This window comes from Halichoeres trimaculatus, unplaced genomic scaffold (genome assembly GCF_033239565.1).
Source record: "Halichoeres trimaculatus isolate MK-OKI-2021-1 unplaced genomic scaffold, fHalTri1.1 fHalTri1_scaffold_7, whole genome shotgun sequence".
NCBI lineage: Eukaryota > Metazoa > Chordata > Actinopteri > Labriformes > Labridae > Halichoeres > Halichoeres trimaculatus.
The window spans coordinates 19,074,528-19,092,979 of NW_027437185.1; the positions used below are offsets into that span (position 1 = coordinate 19,074,528).

The following is an 18,452-nucleotide window of genomic DNA, read 5'->3' on the forward strand; positions in this document are numbered from 1 at the left end:
GACATACATTATCCAGCTTCTTTATGCACGTAACTGTGTCATTCAATGTTTAAAGGAAAAACTGTCCGGGCAGAGGTACGGCCTTGCTTGAATAAACAAAAAAGATTTGATCCTAAAAGAAAACTTTACTTTCAGCTTAGTGATGAGGTGTTGAAGATATTTTGATGATAGAGATGAATCAAGAGTATTTGTGACCATCACTAAACATCGTGGGCGTTACGTGTGTACAAGTGAACTCTGGCTGTGCTCAAGACAGCAGAAGTACAAACTCTCATCAACAGAATAAGCAAATAGACAAGCAGCTTTGATCTGTGAGATAAAAAAAGATAAAACTTCTATAATAACAATGAATGCATCTGTGGCTGTAATCTGACAGCATCGCCTCGGTCTGAACGAGCTCAGACTGAGTACAGTGTGACAGTCCCTGCTTTACTTCTACAGTAACAGAATTATTTTTGATTTGATTTGATTTTTAAATGCTTGGTCTCCCATCTCGCTGTCTCTTTTAGAAACAGGAAGAATAAGAGCTCTGCTGACACACATTATATTTAAGATCCCCAAAAGAAACACACACGCACATACGCACATGAATGCACCTGAACTCACACCCACGTGCACAAAATCAGGCCAGCGCAGCCGACAGCCTCCACATCTCTGAGCAAATTCTGCAGGTGAGGCTCTGCAGGACAGCCCGCAAGTGAGGCCTAAGGTTAGCACACACACACACACACACACTAATACACACACTCTTACTCACTCAAACACATAAGTGAGCATGAATGCATTTGCATGGATAAACCTGACGTCCAGAGTTTGAGATCATTTTACAGACTCTGCTCTTTCACCAATCATGACAAAACTGAAACAAAGCACATTTTTAAGATTCAAACAAGTCCATAGTTGTAGAAGATGTTGCAGTTGCACGACAAATCTACATCATAATGTTAAGTTTACAAATCCTTTTTCATTTTGTTGTTGTTGTTTGGGCTACTCCATTTCTGTCTTTATTCAGTAACTACAATTGATTTTGCCTCCTTACACTTTAAAGAAGCTCATCAAGGTTCTGATCCTAAAACAGCTGCTTCCATATTGACAGCTAAGAGTGACAACAAAGGTTACCAAACTAAAAATAAAAGCCTTAAACATAAGTAAGAGGAAGTATACATGCATTTTTTTACCCACTAAACTAACATAGCAGCAATCCCATAATCCTCCAGGTATCACTTTGTGGCCTCCATGGGTAACGCCAAATGCTTTTTGAGGCCTAAGATAGGAGCTAAGGCTAAGTCCGGAAGTCTCAGTGGTCATCGTTTACAGTCTGGCTCGCATCTTGAAATGTAAGAGTGACAGTGGAATCAACAAACGATGCCTTCCCTCTGATTCTTATCTGCGCTTACATACAAGTATCATTTTTAGGGATAAGGAAAAAGCTAAAGCACACACTCACCATGGCTCACCTAATTGGTTGCAGGATTGTGTTACAAAGACACTAACCTATTTTTTTTGCATGAAGGTGTGCCAAGACTCAAGACTGGACACTAGTTCTACTTACACACAAATACACACCAGAACAAAGCAGAATACCTTAATGATGAATTAAAGTATAAGATAATCATTCCCCTGTAGCTCATGGACAGTATTTGAACCATGTAATACCCTGTCCTCCTATCTAGCTGCAAGCATCACCTACCTTAGTCTTAAAAATGCTCAGACCTTAATATTTGTTGCATGATCCCAAAGGACAAATAAAAAAGTGAGCACAGCAGGTGTTCATGTCAAGAAGAGGTTCAACCCAACACACACACACACACACACACACACACACACACACACACACACACACACACACACACACACACACACACACACACACACACACGCACTAATGCATCAAGCGGATACCTTCCAAGCGTATTAGTTTTCATTTGATTCATGCAGTGCCCTTCTACTATTTGCAAACACACACACACGCACACACAATATACCTCACAATAACTTATCCCTGCACTGCCCAAACTCCCATGAAGCACAGACCAGCACACACTCCCTGGTCGGCACACTGTGCAGTGTACTGACTCCTCAACCATTCAGAGAACCATCCAGCTGATCACAGCATCTGTTCTCAGGAATTTAATTCCCTGCAAAGGTCATTTGTCCATTCAGACATGTCTTTTCTCTTGTGCTCTCTCACCCTCTCTTATTTATACTGGTCATTTGTAACTTCCTGAGATCTCCACCTTTAGACCTCCCTGTGTTTTTCCCCTCCACTGTTTCTCTGCTATTATTTCTCAGTATTTTCAGTTTGAACCCTATCTGCCCCTGTCTTGTTTCCCTCCCTCCTTCCTCTGTTCACCCACCCTGGATCACAGCCAGCGGGAGGTTTTCTGCTGTGAACGGAAACACGGGGCAGAGGGAGAGATCTAACCAGGATTCTGGGTCAGTGAGGAAGTGGGCACAGCAGGGCAGATCTGGCCTACGTGGCTCTGCTGGGTCTGAAAAGGCAGAGCCTGACAGAGCTTGGCTGCGGCTCCTGGCATGCTTGAAGAGGTTGTAAGAATTGATTAGTTATGACATGAGTTGCTCAGGGGCGGGGACAGGAAAATTAAATGGACAGAGATTAATATAAGGATGCTTCTATTTTTTTCTGTTCAGAGGAGTTATTACAAGACTAATATGAGTATTGTTTATATTTATTAAGGGTGATTTTAATAAAATTTGAACACGTAAAATTGAATAATAAAGTAAATTTGAAAAAGATAAGCAATGATTTGAAAAGAAGTGTGCACTGTTTTGAGTGTGTCTTCAACAGCACATGTCTGCGTGATAGAGGACAGTTTGGCTTTGTGTTTTAGCATCTTGGATCACTCCTTGTGTCTGCCTGGAGAAATCTCTTTGTAACGCCGCTCCAATGGAAGTGACGAAGGACAAATTCAGTCTGTATTCTGTGCAAAACTACATGCTGTACATCTAAGGGGCATGACACTTCTACAGTGCAGGTTAAACAACCAAAGAGGGGACTACTTTTTGGAGTTCTGGTCGCTGTGCTGGCTTTGAATCACAATATTTCAAAGATACTTGTGTCAAAAGGAAATTGCCTTGTTGTTTTTTTAACTCCTAATTGCTTCATTCAGACTTTTCTCTGAATCCAGAACCGTTTTCTCGAGGTGCAAGGGTCAAATCCACATGTTGTGTTTTTATTGGAACAGGTTGTGTAAACCCTTTGGGCCTCAGGAATGTGTTTCATGCTTTTCTCATATTGTGCTAAAGAAATAATCATTTGACCCCTGATTGATAGATTGTTTTTATCCATGTTGTAACTGAATTGGTTCACCGGCACCTTTGCTGGAGCATCGTCATGTTGCTAACACTAAATCCCTATCAGTGATAGTCTATAACAAAGATACTTATCCCATGGATTTCCATCCTCTGGCCCACTTTGATGTAAACAAAATGTGGAGCCACTTGTAAAAACATTGCTTTCCAGCTCTACATACAGTCAGATACTCTAACCATGATGAATTAAATATTCATCCACATGGATAAGGAGGAAGGTGGGATTTCCACAAAACACTAATATGGTGGGAATTATAGTAAAACAGCAGCTTTAATGAACGATTTGACTTAACACAAACCTCAAAAATGTCTGAATCCATCTAGTCTTGGCCTCGCCTGATGATGCAAACAGCCTTTGAGCTTGTTCCTGCTGATCTGTTATCAGTAACCAACCTCACTTTGTCAACAAGCTTTACTGTAAATCGCCAACAGGCAGCAAGGTGACAGGCTGGAGAAAGGCACAGCAGTAGTGTGCTTCTGGTATCAGGCTAAGTGGGCATGTCAGGCCTGTGCTGTTCTGGCACCCTGCCTGCTCTCTCAGCTGCTTGCTCAGTCCCCTGTGTCCTCAACCCTAAACGGATCCAGTCACTGCGATGAGCTCCAGAGGTGGGCAGATCTGGCTGACTAATGAACAGCTTTCCTAATGAGGGGGAACTCCATCCCACAATCTGAACAAATCCTTCACCAATTTTCACTCATTTTCCTCTCGCTCCTGTCTCTGCCACCTCTTCCTTGGGCACTGGCCTCCATCTTTCTGCATCTTCTCAGCTCAGCAGTTCCTGTGCAAAGACTTCACACTGTCTATATCTCACTTCTCTCTCTCGCACTGACAGCCATTCACCAACTGTTTGCCATCTCTTTTCCTTTTCCTCTATTCAGCGTCAGCTCTATTAAAAGCGTCTGCAATTCAGGCTCTTTGAGCAACTGTTGTGCAACCAAAATATTTCATGGTGGCAGTTTGAATTCAGATTCTGTTATAGTGTCGGCTATTTGCCAGGTGCTCGTGAATCTATGTTTAGTTAGTAGACGTCAGCTAAACGCCGTTCCTGAATCATGCAGAACAGAGTATTCCTTTAATAATCCCAACCCCCTGTGCAAGAGGGAACAAAAAGAGGGCAGAGGGCAGAGGGATGAAAACATGACTCAGGTATTCCTCTCAGCACTCCCTGTGTTACATTCCCACAGAGGACATCAGGGAGAGCAGCAAGAAAATCATGAGTTAGACCAAATGGAAACCTCTGAGCTAAGAGGAAACCAGAGATTTCCCCATGAGAGACAGTGACAAGGTCAAAGGTCAAACACTCCTTGCCTCTAAAGGGAGACGTGCATCATCTGCTCCCTCGTGTCTATCCACATCATTCTTTTCACAGTCACAGTTGCAGCTCTGTCATGCAGTCATAAAATAAACAAATACAGGTATAAAACCTAGTGAAGGTGACTTAGGTTTTCTACTCACCAGGCCGTCACAGTTACTGATTGCCACAGTTGATCCTGGCGTGTCTGTGATGTCACCAACGTACAAGCATTCATCATGCAGAGGTTCCGTGTGTCGGGTGCTGTCACTGTCATCACGCCACTCCATCTTGGCTCCGGGGACTACCAGCCTGTTGTTGTGGTGCAGGCTCAGGTGGAACTCCCGGCCAAAGATGGTGACGTTGTAGTACAGATTTTCCCTAGAGACAGCTGGTTCTCCTCTTGGTTCTTCCCACTCATCATCCCCTTTTCCTACCTCCCTCTTCCGGCGCCTACGGGACTGCCACTCTGCAACACGGCCAGCTGAGACAGCGTGTGACAGAAAGCGGCCTTCTGCGTCCACACTGATCGGCCTCACCAGTCCATACTCCCCCAGGACGTGCTGCAGGGAGTCTGTAGGCAGGACAGTTGGGAGTAAGGGGGAGGTCGAAGGGGATGGAGGAAGATTGTTAATTGATGAATAAGATGTGGAAAAAAAAGAGAGGAGAAAAAATGTTAGAGGTGGAGGTTTGGGGGAGGGGGGACAGCAGGGGAGAAGAGGGACCATGGGGAAAGAGTGAGTGGGGGTGGAGAAAAAAATTAAGTGGGATAAAACAAAAGATTTAGAAAAATGTTAAGCATGCCATGAAAGTATTTATTCTTTATTCTACAGCACAAAAACGAGACAATAAATCAAAGAAATAGGAGCAGTTACCTCTCTCTCTCTCCCACTTACACACAAATACACACACACACACAGCCCCACCCATGAACCCAGAGGCGACCCCTGTACGCGTTTGGAAAAGGCAGCCTCAGCAGTGCGCGCTGCGCTCCTGACACCTTCTGTGCCCTTCCACCGTCAAAACGAGAGCCAGAACAAGATCAGGTGCTAATTGCGGCTATCTCACGTTTTCCTTCCTCGCTGTCAGGCTGTGCAATCGGAAATATATCTCTATAACCTCGACAAAGGAAAAAAAAATGAAATAAAACGAAATCAGGACAAATATATTTTCTTTCTAATCATTTAATTTAATATATTCATGGAAATACGTGTATCACTTTTGCTATCGTATACATACATGCTAATTACTGCAGGTAAAAAATGCTCGGTTTCTCTTCTCATGTGACAGTGACAACGCAGGTGTATTTTATAAAGATGCTCCCAGCGCCCACACGCACAAATAACACACACAGCTGAACGAGCCAAGGCCACTGTGTGGTGTCAATGCCATCACAGTCAGACATAGTTGCACGTGTTTCTCAGGTGCACATGGTATAATTGTTATTATGATACTGCCATGTGTAAAGAACAAAGTTTGTTTACAAAAATAATACCTGCACGCGCTGTTAATATTTCTGTAGCTTTGGAAGGATGATTTGATAATAGTGTGATCAATACGCTGACATCCGACTCCAGCGTCCTGTGACAGATCGATAGATGCGACAGCGGCAGAATTAGATAATGTTAGGCTACTTCCCTGAAAAATCCGACACTAAACCGGTGCATCTGATGCCACCCCAGATAACACGACACCCCTGGTTTGGAGAGAGCAAATCGCACCACTCTTGCACTGTTTGAGGGACCTCCGGAGAGATCCTGCAAACCCCACAGCCGGACGCACAGAAGTTGCAAATGCGCCCCACAGTTTTTGTTTGCAAAAGCAGCAGAAACATGCCAGAAATTAGAGAGAAGAAGTCGAAAGCGGATAGAGAGTGTGATGAGCTCGCAACGCTGAGCTTCAGACTTCCAGTGAGCGCGTGAAGAGCCCCGTGCAGCTCTGCTGATAAGAGATGAGCAGATACAGAGAACAACATAAACAGTGACCACGTTTAACTGTACTGTACGTACCAACGCTACTGGCGATGTAAAGGCCGCTGGTGTGCAGCAGAAAGGCCGGTAGAATAATTAGGACAGTAAATCCAGGCGAGAGACCCATGGCAGCTCCGAACTGCGCAGGTGAGAGAGTGGGACTCCGGGCTCCAGTGTGGTGAAGTTCCCCGCCTGGCGCGACCAGCCACGCCACGACAGCAACAGCACAGCAGCCCGCAACTAGACTGCCAAGTGCACCGGGAGAGACGGAGCTCTCCTCCCCTCTCTCTCTCCTCCTCCTTCTCCCTACTGTGGTCTCTCTCTCTCTCTCTCTCTCTCTCTCTCTCTTACACACACACACACTCACACACTCATACACACTCAACTCTCCTCCTCTATATCTCTGTCTTTCCCTCAACTCCTCACTCACATTGTGCGCTCCCCCACTCAGTCTTAGACTTAGTACTCCGACAACTCTCTGTGTCTCTTCACACACAGACACACACACACACACAGACACACACAGACACACACACACAAAGACACATAGCGGGCACCGTGCGCCCACACACGCTCCCTGTGTGAGTGTCCGCTGAGGATATTTCAGAGCGCTGTAGCTCTGCTGCGGACTCACTGACTTGACTGACGGACACACAGACTGACACCCTGACTGACTGACAGGGCCGCTGACAGCTCACAAGAAGTGCAGCGGAATGCACAAGTAATCTGCCTCATCACACATCCAGAGTGTGGTGCGCCCAAAAGTGATTCCCACAACTTGGACGCCCTCCATGCGATCGGAACTACAGCTCAGCTCTCCCTCCGCCAGTCCATCACACACCGCACGCCGTGCACAAACTTCGGATATCCCGTCAGGCGTCCCGGCCTGAGCTTGATGAGCAGTAGCGCCCCGTGTGGCTCACAAGTGGAAACGCACTCAGTTTTGCAAGGCCCAAGGGTCCAATTTACAAAGAGGGAAAGCAGAGAAGTCTCACCACCTTTAACCTGCATTGCCCTCATTTAGCACATCATTTACCCCACTTGACTTCTTTTTTAAGAAGTTAAAGGAGAACAGCTGATGTAAAAATAATTTTTGTTTTTACTTCCAGTCTTCCCATCTGTAGATCTATTCAGTCCAAATTAAGTGTCAGCTTTAAAAAAGCTCAAATTATATTTGTCATCATTTCTTATTACCATTTCACACGTACTCCTTCTTTTGCAATTCAACACAGAGAAATAAAATCAAGAGGCCACTAAAGAGGCAGTGTTTCTTTCCCTTTTTCTCTCTCACTGACAGCAGCCTATATATCTGGCTATAGATTTGATATGACACACAATAACACACTTTAAATTGATTTTGAATTTCCAGTAGGTAAAATATATGATATAATTTCCCTGTTGAGAAAGATAAACAGGTGCTCCAATATGATTCACTTTAAAGATAAAATAATCAAAATGAAAAACCTTAAAGGGTTGATGCTGTGAGTAAAACAAGATTTTAAGGTTTCAGATTTTTTCCACACAAAAGTTATTACAACTAATTAACTCTTTATCACATTGTTTATATCATTATTATTACGTGTGTGTGTGTGTGTGTGTGTGTGTGTGTGTGTGTGTGTGTGTGTGTGTGTGTGTGTGTGTGTGTGTGTGTGTGTGTGTGTGTGTGTGTGTGTGTGTGTGTGTGCGTGTGTGTGATTTAACTACTACCAGGTTAGTAGTGGTTTCATGAATTACAGGGTGAAGTGAAACTTAACACATTCCTTTCTTGCCACATCATCATTGAACGTTTACAGGAAGCTCTGGAGAGCAGACTGAACACATTTCCACCTCCGTCTCTTGAATCATCCAGTATCGTACTATGCACTATTCTGGACTTCCATGCCAGCAGAGCAGTAGGAGTGAAGTCATTTGGAAAAAAAATCCTGAAATTATCTTTTAAACTGCGAATACAAACTGCAGATAAAACAGGATACAAACACAGTAAACAGGTTTTTCTATGACCATAAAAATTACAGAATATCTCATGAGTTTATTTTTTCCTCTTGGTATAATACAAAAACTCAAATCTAAACAAGTGTTTATGTCTTATTTTCAGTAAAGACTTAAATAAGCCACATTAAATGAACAAGTCAAAACAATGTCTTATATCAAGATATATTACGATGAAAATCAGGCCTGAATTGCTGGTAAAAAAAAAGAAGTGTCAATGGGGTAAGAGGGCTTTCTTGAAATGTGGTAAATTAAAAGTAAATTTTAAGAAACAAAATTGTCTTTCTCCTTTGCAGGCTTTTTAGTCTTTTCAAGTAATTTTGGTGTAATTTTTGTCTTTTAATATCTTGAGACATTTTTGTTGACATCTTTCCAAACTTGTCAAATAATTGTGGCTTATATGGGGTCAAACAAAACATTTAAAATAAATAAATAAATAGATTAATAATTTCTTGGATTTTAGTTTTTGAAGTTTGAGCATTTACATATCATAGCAAAGTGTAACAAAACCTGTGAAAAGAATCAACAATGTGGTAAGGACACAACAAACAGAGCCGTTTTAATCAGGTTAGAAACAAACCACACTGCCCATACCTGCAATGAGAGCAGGATCAACCCAATGTTAAAGGTAAACTCACACCCCTCCTCTACCCTGACCTCTACACCTTCACTTTTTCTTGCAATATATAACACAGTACTTCCATCACTCATCTTCAGCACAGATCACTGAGCTGGTTTTTAAAAAAGCTTACATCTTTACTGTTTTTTACACCTGCAACAACATAGTGGAAAAAAATAATGTTGTCAACAGAAACATGTGCTGCAACTCACTGCTGCTGTGAAGTTTTGTAAATTTAAGTCGTTTTTGCAGAGATGCTGCCAACAACCAGAGGCCCCTGACTGCATGTACATAAGAGAAGAGGGGTTTATAAAAAAGGGTTAAAATAAAGGCCTCTAGGAAAAATGTGAATTTCACAAAGCTAGAGGGACGAGCAAAAGTTAGAGAAATTTTCTAAAAGTAAAAAAAAAGGGAGGCAGACATTTCTGGGACAACATGAACACATGTAAATACTGTCTGATAATACCTGGAGATCCCTGCTGTGCACACACAGACACTGACCCTCTGCTGAGAGACTGTTATGTGTTTGTGTGTGTGTGTGTGTTTGTGTGTGTGTGTGTGTGTGTGTGTGTGTGTGTGTGTGTGTGTGTGTGTGTGTGTGTGTGTGTGTGTGTGTGTGTGTGTGTGTGTGTGTGTGTGTGTGTGTGTGTGTGTGTGTGATACAGTGAGAGGTCATCTTTCACCAAGCATACAGATCACACCTGGCCTCTCTCACTGCAGAGATCTCTATTTGGAAACACACACACACACACACACTCTTGCCGCACATCTCAACAGAAAGCCACACCCTGTTTGCCTTCAGTCCGCGTCGCCATGACACATAAAAATGTCACAGTGTTTCCAAGTCTTAGTACCCAGCATGCCTCTCTGTGACCACTGCACCCCCCTCCATCCACGCATCAACATCACCCCTATCACTGCCAACCCCTCCACTCCTTTTCTCTCTTTCTTTCTCTCTCTTACCCCCGCCTCTGTCCCAACCGCCCACCACCTCCCTCCCTCTGTTCCTGGTCGCTTTGCTGTTGCCATGGAGATACCAAGCCCTGCACCTTGAAAAGTGCACTTGGAAGGAGCAGGAGCAGGGGGAGAGACAGGCAATAATATCCCTCATCTCAGACAAACAGGCACACACCAAACTCTTGTGCTTGTGGAGGTTATTTCAGCGAGGTTTGGCGGGCCGGGGGCTTGTGCGTTTGTGTCCCTGTGTCTGTGTGTTCAGGCACGTGTCTGTGTAGTTCTCTGGGAGGTGGGTGGTCAGACGTCCGTTGCCTGTGCATGTGCAAACAGATTGTGAGTGGACAAACAGAAATACATGGTCAGATGAGACAAATAAAGAAAAAATCTGTTGCGCTCTCAAAGTGTTGTTCTGTTTCAGCGCTCTGTTTGGTTCGTATAGATGCTAATTATACAAGTTATTTTAGATCAATGCATCCTCTAAAAGTGTATACAGTCAATGCTGAGTTGTGGCATTTCAGAGAATTCTTAGAAAACAGTGCGTACTATAGGAAGCAACACAGGAAACACAAATAAAACCCACGCGTGCTATGACTGTAATATTCATTTATTTTAATTACCTCCAGTTGCCAACAGCAAAGGAATTTCTCCTTGTTTCCAAGGGATGTTCTTAATAAAAGGTGTTTGGAAATCAAAACATGAGCTGATTCCTGTTTGCTCAAATTTGCATTTCAGTGGTCTGACTAAGTCCTGTTTGTGCTTTTGGTGAAGGCTGCCTGCAACTTGATAATGCTGCATGTGTTTGGTGCTATAAGGAGGGAGCATATGCTGTACTGTGTCCTGCAGGGCCACTGTGGCCTGTCTCTTCAATGACTCCTGCTGTCCTTGCAAGGTCAGGCAGCAGGCCACCTTGTGTGTGCATGTATTAGCATGCCGTGTAAGTGCAAGGACAGGTGTACCCAGTGTCTCAGGGAGGCTACATGATGAGGCATCAAAGTCCTGTGACAGCACATCAGGCCACACAACCATGAACCCCACACAGGTGGCTGCTGAAAGTCAATTCACAGGATTCTGATCGGCATCGGCAAGCAATGTGTGGGGTGTGCATTTCCGCTTACAGAAGGTGTACAGAGAAAGTTAACAATTTCTAATTCCAAAGAAAACAAATAAAGGCATGTGAGTATATCATTCAGGCATAAGACTGGCATTTAGCAGATGTCCTATGGTGAAGGACAATGATGGTTTCCTATTCAAAGTACTTTTAACTGTGCACAAGGGACTTTTCACATCATTCTATTACATTTATAGTTAGATCCATAACAAAGTCTTCAAATATTGTTATACAAATCTCCAATATAGAAAACACATTGTGTTTATCTGAATGTTGTTTTTTATTATTCCATTATCTGACAAGGAAAATCTGACAGGTAAGTTCTGGAAAATACATGACCTAAAGGGAATAAATTGCTCTCAAATGTCCAGAAGGTAACCGTGGTTAGTCAGAATGATGTCACAAGTATTCAATATTAGAAACACATTACTCAAGAAAGACCCAAGTGACCACATCAGTTAAAGTTAGAATGAAGCACTCGACTTTAAAATACTCAAACAGCTGTTGAATAAATTTAAATGATGGAGCTCTGGACCTTGATGGCATCAAATTTAGTTACAGCCTTTGGTAAAAACACAAAGAAACAACAGGGTGAGGTCAGACTCAAGAGCTATCAGCTCTCTGTTTTTAAACGTGTTTTTCAATTATTCACGAGAGTCACCTTTTAATGTAAAAAAAAAAAAAAAAAGAAAGAAAAAAGAAAACTCCCTAGTTAAATCAAAAACATTTGTCAGCTTTTTGTGTCACATGCATCTTGCAGTTTTTTAATCAAGAAAATCAGAGGGTTCACTTAGTGTATGATGACGGGGTCACTCATTGGTTCAGTACAGATGTAGGTGAACACTACATACCTTGCCTGATGTTTTTGGACAGATTTCCATGTTTTCAGTTTGATTTTTTGCCCTCATCCACACTTTCATTCTCAATAAGAATAATTTAAGATGTTTCAAATGTTGTCAAAAAGGATAAAAGTATTCCTCCCTCCATATGTACACTGGTCTTATGGTCCTTACTGAAATTTGTTTAATTGCTGGTGAGATACTATCTTAACACTGTTCAAAAAGAATGTAATGTGTTTTTGTTCCTCCAACAAGCATATTGATCATTATGAACCTCAGTAAGAAGCAGCAGAAGGAGAAAAAAAAAGACTATGGTATTGATTTTTCCAGCTGACACAGACAATGGATTTCATAGACAATAACCAAGTGAAGAAATGTTCCAGTATTTTTCCCTTAAACAAAATAAGTCCATGAAACATCACATGTTCTACATCTTGAGATATGTTCAGTTCGACAGCAATAGAGAAAGAGACCAAACCTAACTAAGGGAATACAGTGATGTAGTACGTTGATTTGCAATTTCACACTTTCACTGTAAGGTCAACTCCCCAATTATGTCGATAGTTTTTACTTTTCACTGAACCATGGAACTTGGCCCTTGGGTCAAAAGTGGCTTTACTTGTGCGCTGGCAATGCCAATAGACCCCCACCTACTGCAGGACCACCTTCAGGTGTGTGTTTACTTGGGCAGTCACACACACACACAATCCTACACACACCATCTTTGTATTGACTGTTTATGCACAGTATGTTATCTAAGCTCTCAGTGGGTGCCTGTGCCCTATTTCCCTCTGTGCCCTGGACTGATCTGATTGGCCAGGGTGCCCTTTATGTTAAGCGATTGCTGTGGATCTGGAGCATGTTTCCTAACCACCAACATCTAACGCGCTTCTGTTGAGAGTACTCTGAAAGTAGGTTGCATTATGAGATTATTAGATAAAAGTATGCACCGAAGAAAATTACTCTCCACAAAAGCTGCTGTTTGGGAATAAGCTATCTTGATTCTAAGTAAATTCTCTCTTCATGTTATTCAGCACCAAAATAATAATGCTTAATCTTCAATCCTCAAAAGAAGATTAGGATTTTTTTGTTGATATGTTTTTGTTGGATTTTTACTTTAGCTTGGAGCTGGTTTGTGCCAGGGGCAATGGTATTTTCCCAGGCTGCCTGGAGCTATAACTGGCCTGGGTGATCGAGGGAATCTGGCCGGTTATCCCAACAGTGTCTCATCCCTCAGAGAGGCAGCCATGCCAGCAGACTCACCCTGCTCCATGACCTCTGTGGCACAGCTGCCACTGAATTTAACCCAGCCACAGGAAGCTCACGGTCCAGCCCAGGACTGAGTATTATTGTTATACTGTAATTATTGGTGGGAAAGTATGTGTGTGTGTGTGTGTGTGTGTGTGTGTGTGTGTGTGTGTGTGTGTGTGTGTGTGTGTGTGTGTGTGTGTGTGTGTGTGTGTGTGTGTGTGAGTCTAAAAGAAGGAGAAAACAAGAAAGAAAGAGTAGAAAGAAAAGTCTATCTGAGTTTGTAAAAGTGCGCAGAGTCAGATCACAGGATGTATTGGGTGGGGCATGGACTGGGGAAGAAATAGACAGGAGTTTTTACTTAGTTATTCTGCAACATGCTCACATTTTATTTATGATGGTAAAGGATAAACCAGGTTCAAATATTCAGCCTGCAAGCTGAAAAAATTAAAACATATAGATTTATAATGTACACTTTGTGTGATATTCATTTTCAAAGGGACTGTCTGAACCTTTTCCCCAATTCTATGGACAGCTGCAAGCTAAGCCTCCCTGCTTCTGCTGGCATGTCTAAAATGGGTATCAAACCAACCAAAATGGAGAAAAAGATACCTTTATGTTAAGAGGTATCTGCCCATAAACCAGTCAAACTAAGTCACAGTGATAATGACAAAAGATATAAATGGCTTTTACAGTTTAACACGACAGTGAAGCACAAGTCAAGTTTGACTCATATTCATAGCACACGCATGGCTAATTTTGTGTCTTTGATTGAACGCAGACTTGATGTAAACCTAGAAAATGTTGATAGTTGTTAATAATTAAACCAGGGGTTTGTCAAGTTTTATAAGGCAGCATGAAAAGTAAGTTACACAAACATCATGCAAGGTTCAGTGAATTCAAAAGCACTCATCAGACATAAAGGATCAGGGCTTGGTCCCCCTCCTTCTTGCCCACATCAAGCTCCACCTTGGATTTCACACCCAGTGGTTTTAATATAAAAAATTATAATTAATCAATAATAAAAAAAACGACCAAAAACAGCCCTTAATAGACTTAAAACATTTTATTTTCATTATGACATGAGTCTTCCTTGACAGGTTAGTTACACAATTAAGATGTTAGAAGAAAAAAGGGAGTTGACCTTGCTGTGAAAGCACAGAATTGTTGCCTCTGTTATTATTTTTAGAGTCATGCAGCTTTTGTTGTAATTAAACTGTAATTACAAATTGAAATGAACAAAGAAAGAAAGGCAAATGAGGACTACTACAAGGATGGGGGTTAGAGGTTTTTAAACACAGTGAAGGGAAATCTTAGAAAGCAAAACCTGAGAAAAGCGGATTAACCCCCCACTGCTGACCAGATGTTGGTCCTCTGCCAATGGAAATGCATCAAAGTAGTGGGTGAACGGCCGGTATTTTGTAGAAAGAAGTCAAACAGAAAACCATCTGATAAAACTCTTTAAAAGCATGTCATAAACTCAAATCATTGTTATCAATTTAGTGAAGATAGAAAATATAAACAGAAGAAAAAGCCCTGCTGGAACATTAAATTGCAACTTTAAGGCTGACCTGTACACCTGCATCTGTGTTTTGTTGCACTCCAGAAGCCACGTCATGTTACTAAACCATAAAAGGGGGATGACCCCTGTCCTCTGCCAGAGGATATTTATACTCTGTCAGGAGGCTTAATGACTTCCAACATGAACAGACACTGCTCACATGGAAAAAATCAGGCCTGATCGGGTCTCTACCATGAATCTTTGACTCATAATAGACTGACTATGGCTCTGTTGTTCAAGCCAAACAATGAAAAAAAACACACAGAGACTGACAGAAAAGACCTTCAGAGAGAGAAAAACATGAGTTACACGAGTCCCGCTGTAAACTGAAAACAAAAACTAATGTTATGAAGCACATGATGCCCTAACTGATATTTGTCTCTGTTATAAATACTAATCTTTGGATTAAGTGTGCTCAATGTAAAATGTGTCATACATTAGCTGCTATTATAATAAAACATAATCACCCCCCTAATCCTGATTTAGCCCATACTGTGTTTTGATACCATTTCAAAACAATTTGGCTCTCAGGAAGTGCAGTGTGCCATATTTTATACACCAGAATTAATCAAAGTACAACAGAAACAAAGCCAAAATAGATGCTTTCAGAGCATAAAAAACATATGGTTCCTGATGTTTCACAAAACAAAAGGAGGAAAAAAAACCTTGCTTTATGCAGTCAGACCACACACTTAATATTTTAGGCTACAATTCCATAGACATGAGATCTCACAGAAGCTCAAGTTAACAAACAGGACTTAGTAAATAACACAGACTCAAAGGGCCATCAGTGTTGTTAGCCAGCCATCCTTGCATGTGTTCTTTCATGCAGGAACAAAAACAGGAAAAAGTATATGACTAAAAATGCACCAAGCCTTTCTATTTTTCAACTTGGCTCTGAGTACATTTTTGCTTATGTTTGCTGCCATGCTTACGAGCTGTAGCCTCCAGTTGACAACACTCCCCAGTCAGGTCCGCCCATGCAGTGAGGTTATGAACCATGAATGTTAAGCATATAGAATTTTAGATAAGGGTGTCTGTGACTTTAACCTTGCAGAGCAGACGGACCTGCCTGATTCAGTTTCTGAACTCCTGCAGGTCCATCTTGCCAGGCTCCAATGATCAACGATTTCACTCAGCTAAATTCTGACCGGCCCAATCAGGGAAGAGATGCGGGAGCTGTGGGAGCAGACGTGACGTCAGCAGACTTCCGTACTTGTCAGCGTTCCTTTGATTCTTAAGTTAAATTCATAAAAACTGAAGCTGTCGTCTGACGCCTTTTTCACAGCAAAGAGCTGCTACCCAGATGGACTAGTGAAATATTTCTGTGGCGGATATATGAAACTGTCCGTCTGGCATGTCAGGTTACTGTGACTTAAGTCAGGAGCAGTAAAATAATCTGATTGACACCACACACTTGAGGATTATTAAGACAAACAACCACTTACTATGATCCCTGAATCAGGTCATGCCCCCCGCCTCGATCACTGGGGGTGGCCCTAAATCAAGCTTAAAATCATCTTATGTTTTGAAAGCCTCGGTCAGTGTTTCAGGAGTATTATTTGCTCTGCTAATACAAGTCAATTCTTCAAAAGCAGCAAAATACTACAGCTAGTACAGCTAGTAGTAACTAGCTGGTAGCTAGCTGGAACCAGTGTTTTTTTTTTGTCCTGAATGGCTGTGGCTCACTGTCTCATGCTAGATTTCACTGCCTTCTTTGCAAAGACTGTCTTAAACATGGATGTAGCCTCTGCGATGTCACCCCTCTGTTCCTGAAACCGTGAAATGAAGCCAATCCATGGATGCAGCTTCATTTAATATGACGCTGGCTGCGAGTGTTGACTACCTGGCAGTCACATGACCTGAGCTGAGTCTCTGATTAGACAATCAAACAATCCTAATAATGTCCAAACTGCGGAGTTAGAAAAAAAAAATCACTCACCCTACAGTGTGTGCCAATACTGAAATCAGCCCAGACCCAAGACGTTTTTTGAACCAGGTTGTAAATATGCTTTTTAATGCTGAAAAAGTTAGTTTTTATGGCTGAGTGTGTACGTGACTTCTGGTCTTTCTGCAGCCAGCCTCAAGTAGATTCTTGATGAACAGCAACTTATAGCACTTCTGCATAGGCTTAATTTTACTAACCAGATGTTGCCCCTTGATTACAAGTCAAGTACCAAACATTACACCACCAGAGATAAGTAGTGTTTTGGAGCATTTAGTAGTTCCACAGTTAGAATATATCAGTCGTAAGATGCAACTTGTCTTTTGAGGTCTATTGTCTGAGATCTCACTTTACACACAACCCTTTAAACAAACACACAATGGTTCTCTGAATATTCTCTGAAGGCAGACTGCAGACCAATTCCCCAAATATGATGAAGATCACAGCAACTAGATCAGCTTTCACTGCGTGTAAATCATCACCAACAACAAGAAGTCATCATCTCTTTTGGAGCCTGGCAGGCTTCTTTTGTGATAGCCTGCTTCAGTACAAGTGAGTGTGCGTCCTGCTCAGCACACAAACATTTTATGCACCCTAACACAATTTAATTTAGTTTAATCTCAGCCTTTCCACTGGGAATGCAACATATAATTAAACTTTATGGAAGTGCCCAGCAGCTCATGCAGAGAAGCGGGTTGTCTTAGTCACACACACTCGCAAAGACTGAGGATACAAAATAATTTGTGCCAATGTATAATCTAGTTATTACATAACTTCTGATTTAAAATTCAATGCCTAAAAATAAATATTGATAAATTATGAGTACATGATATTGCATGATTGAACTGAATTGAAGAACATCATGAATAAGCATGTCAACTTATAATGTGTCTTCTCTATTACATGAAAGTGTTTGGATTTTCTTGATTTGATCCTTGCTTCATTATGTCTCTGTGTATACAGCCAGCACTGTGAATGCAATAACACCAGTTATTAGGAGTGAAACACAAGAATTGGTACAGAATAAATTATATCCTATGCTGCCCCTGTCTGTTCGTAGCCGCAGAGCGTTACGTGCTGCTTTTATTAGGTTACTCAGACATAACATGGTCTTCCATCCATCTAGATGGGGCTTAGCATGCTGGCTTCTTATTGGAGTTTCCATGGAGAAGGAGTGGTCGGACAGTAATGCCTCAGTAATACTTGGCTCAGGCTCTAAAAACGTCACCTCAGAGACGAAGAGGGAGCGAGAGCCTGGATCAGATGTTGTGTAACCTGCAGACACATGTGTTGCGCCACAGGCACCGCCAAACACATGGGAGAACTAATGTGTCTACATGAGTTCATGCATCATATGCAGACACATCCTGGGTACCTGATGTGTGTTTGCACCTCAGGGGAAGGACAGAGGCATTTTGTTGATACATCTCTCTGTATCCCCCTGCTATGTGGAACAAAGGCCTACTCCTCTGAGACCTCCCGCGTCTCCTCTCCCTCCTCTTCTGACCTAGTTTACCTGATTGATTTCCACCCAGCTGGCCACTTGTATAACACCAAACGATCCTAAGGTGTGTGTGTGTGCATGTGTGCG

The 18,452-nt window shown here is 42.1% G+C and overlaps 1 protein-coding gene across 1 annotated transcript in view; it reads right to left on the reverse strand.

Annotated features, from left to right (window-relative positions):
• LOC141793292 (A disintegrin and metalloproteinase with thrombospondin motifs 2-like) overlaps window positions 1-6,996 on the reverse strand; it is a 138,112-nt gene extending 131,116 nt beyond the window's left edge. Inside the window, exons 1-2 of the mRNA XM_074673850.1 lie at window positions 6,635-6,996; window positions 4,790-5,199 (exon numbers count right to left, since the gene is read on the reverse strand). Of these exons, the coding sequence (XP_074529951.1) occupies window positions 4,790-5,199; window positions 6,635-6,722 (498 nt within the window). The 5' untranslated portion in view covers window positions 6,723-6,996. The remainder of the gene's footprint in view (window positions 1-4,789; window positions 5,200-6,634) is intronic.
• Between the last annotated feature and the right edge of the window lie 11,456 nt (window positions 6,997-18,452).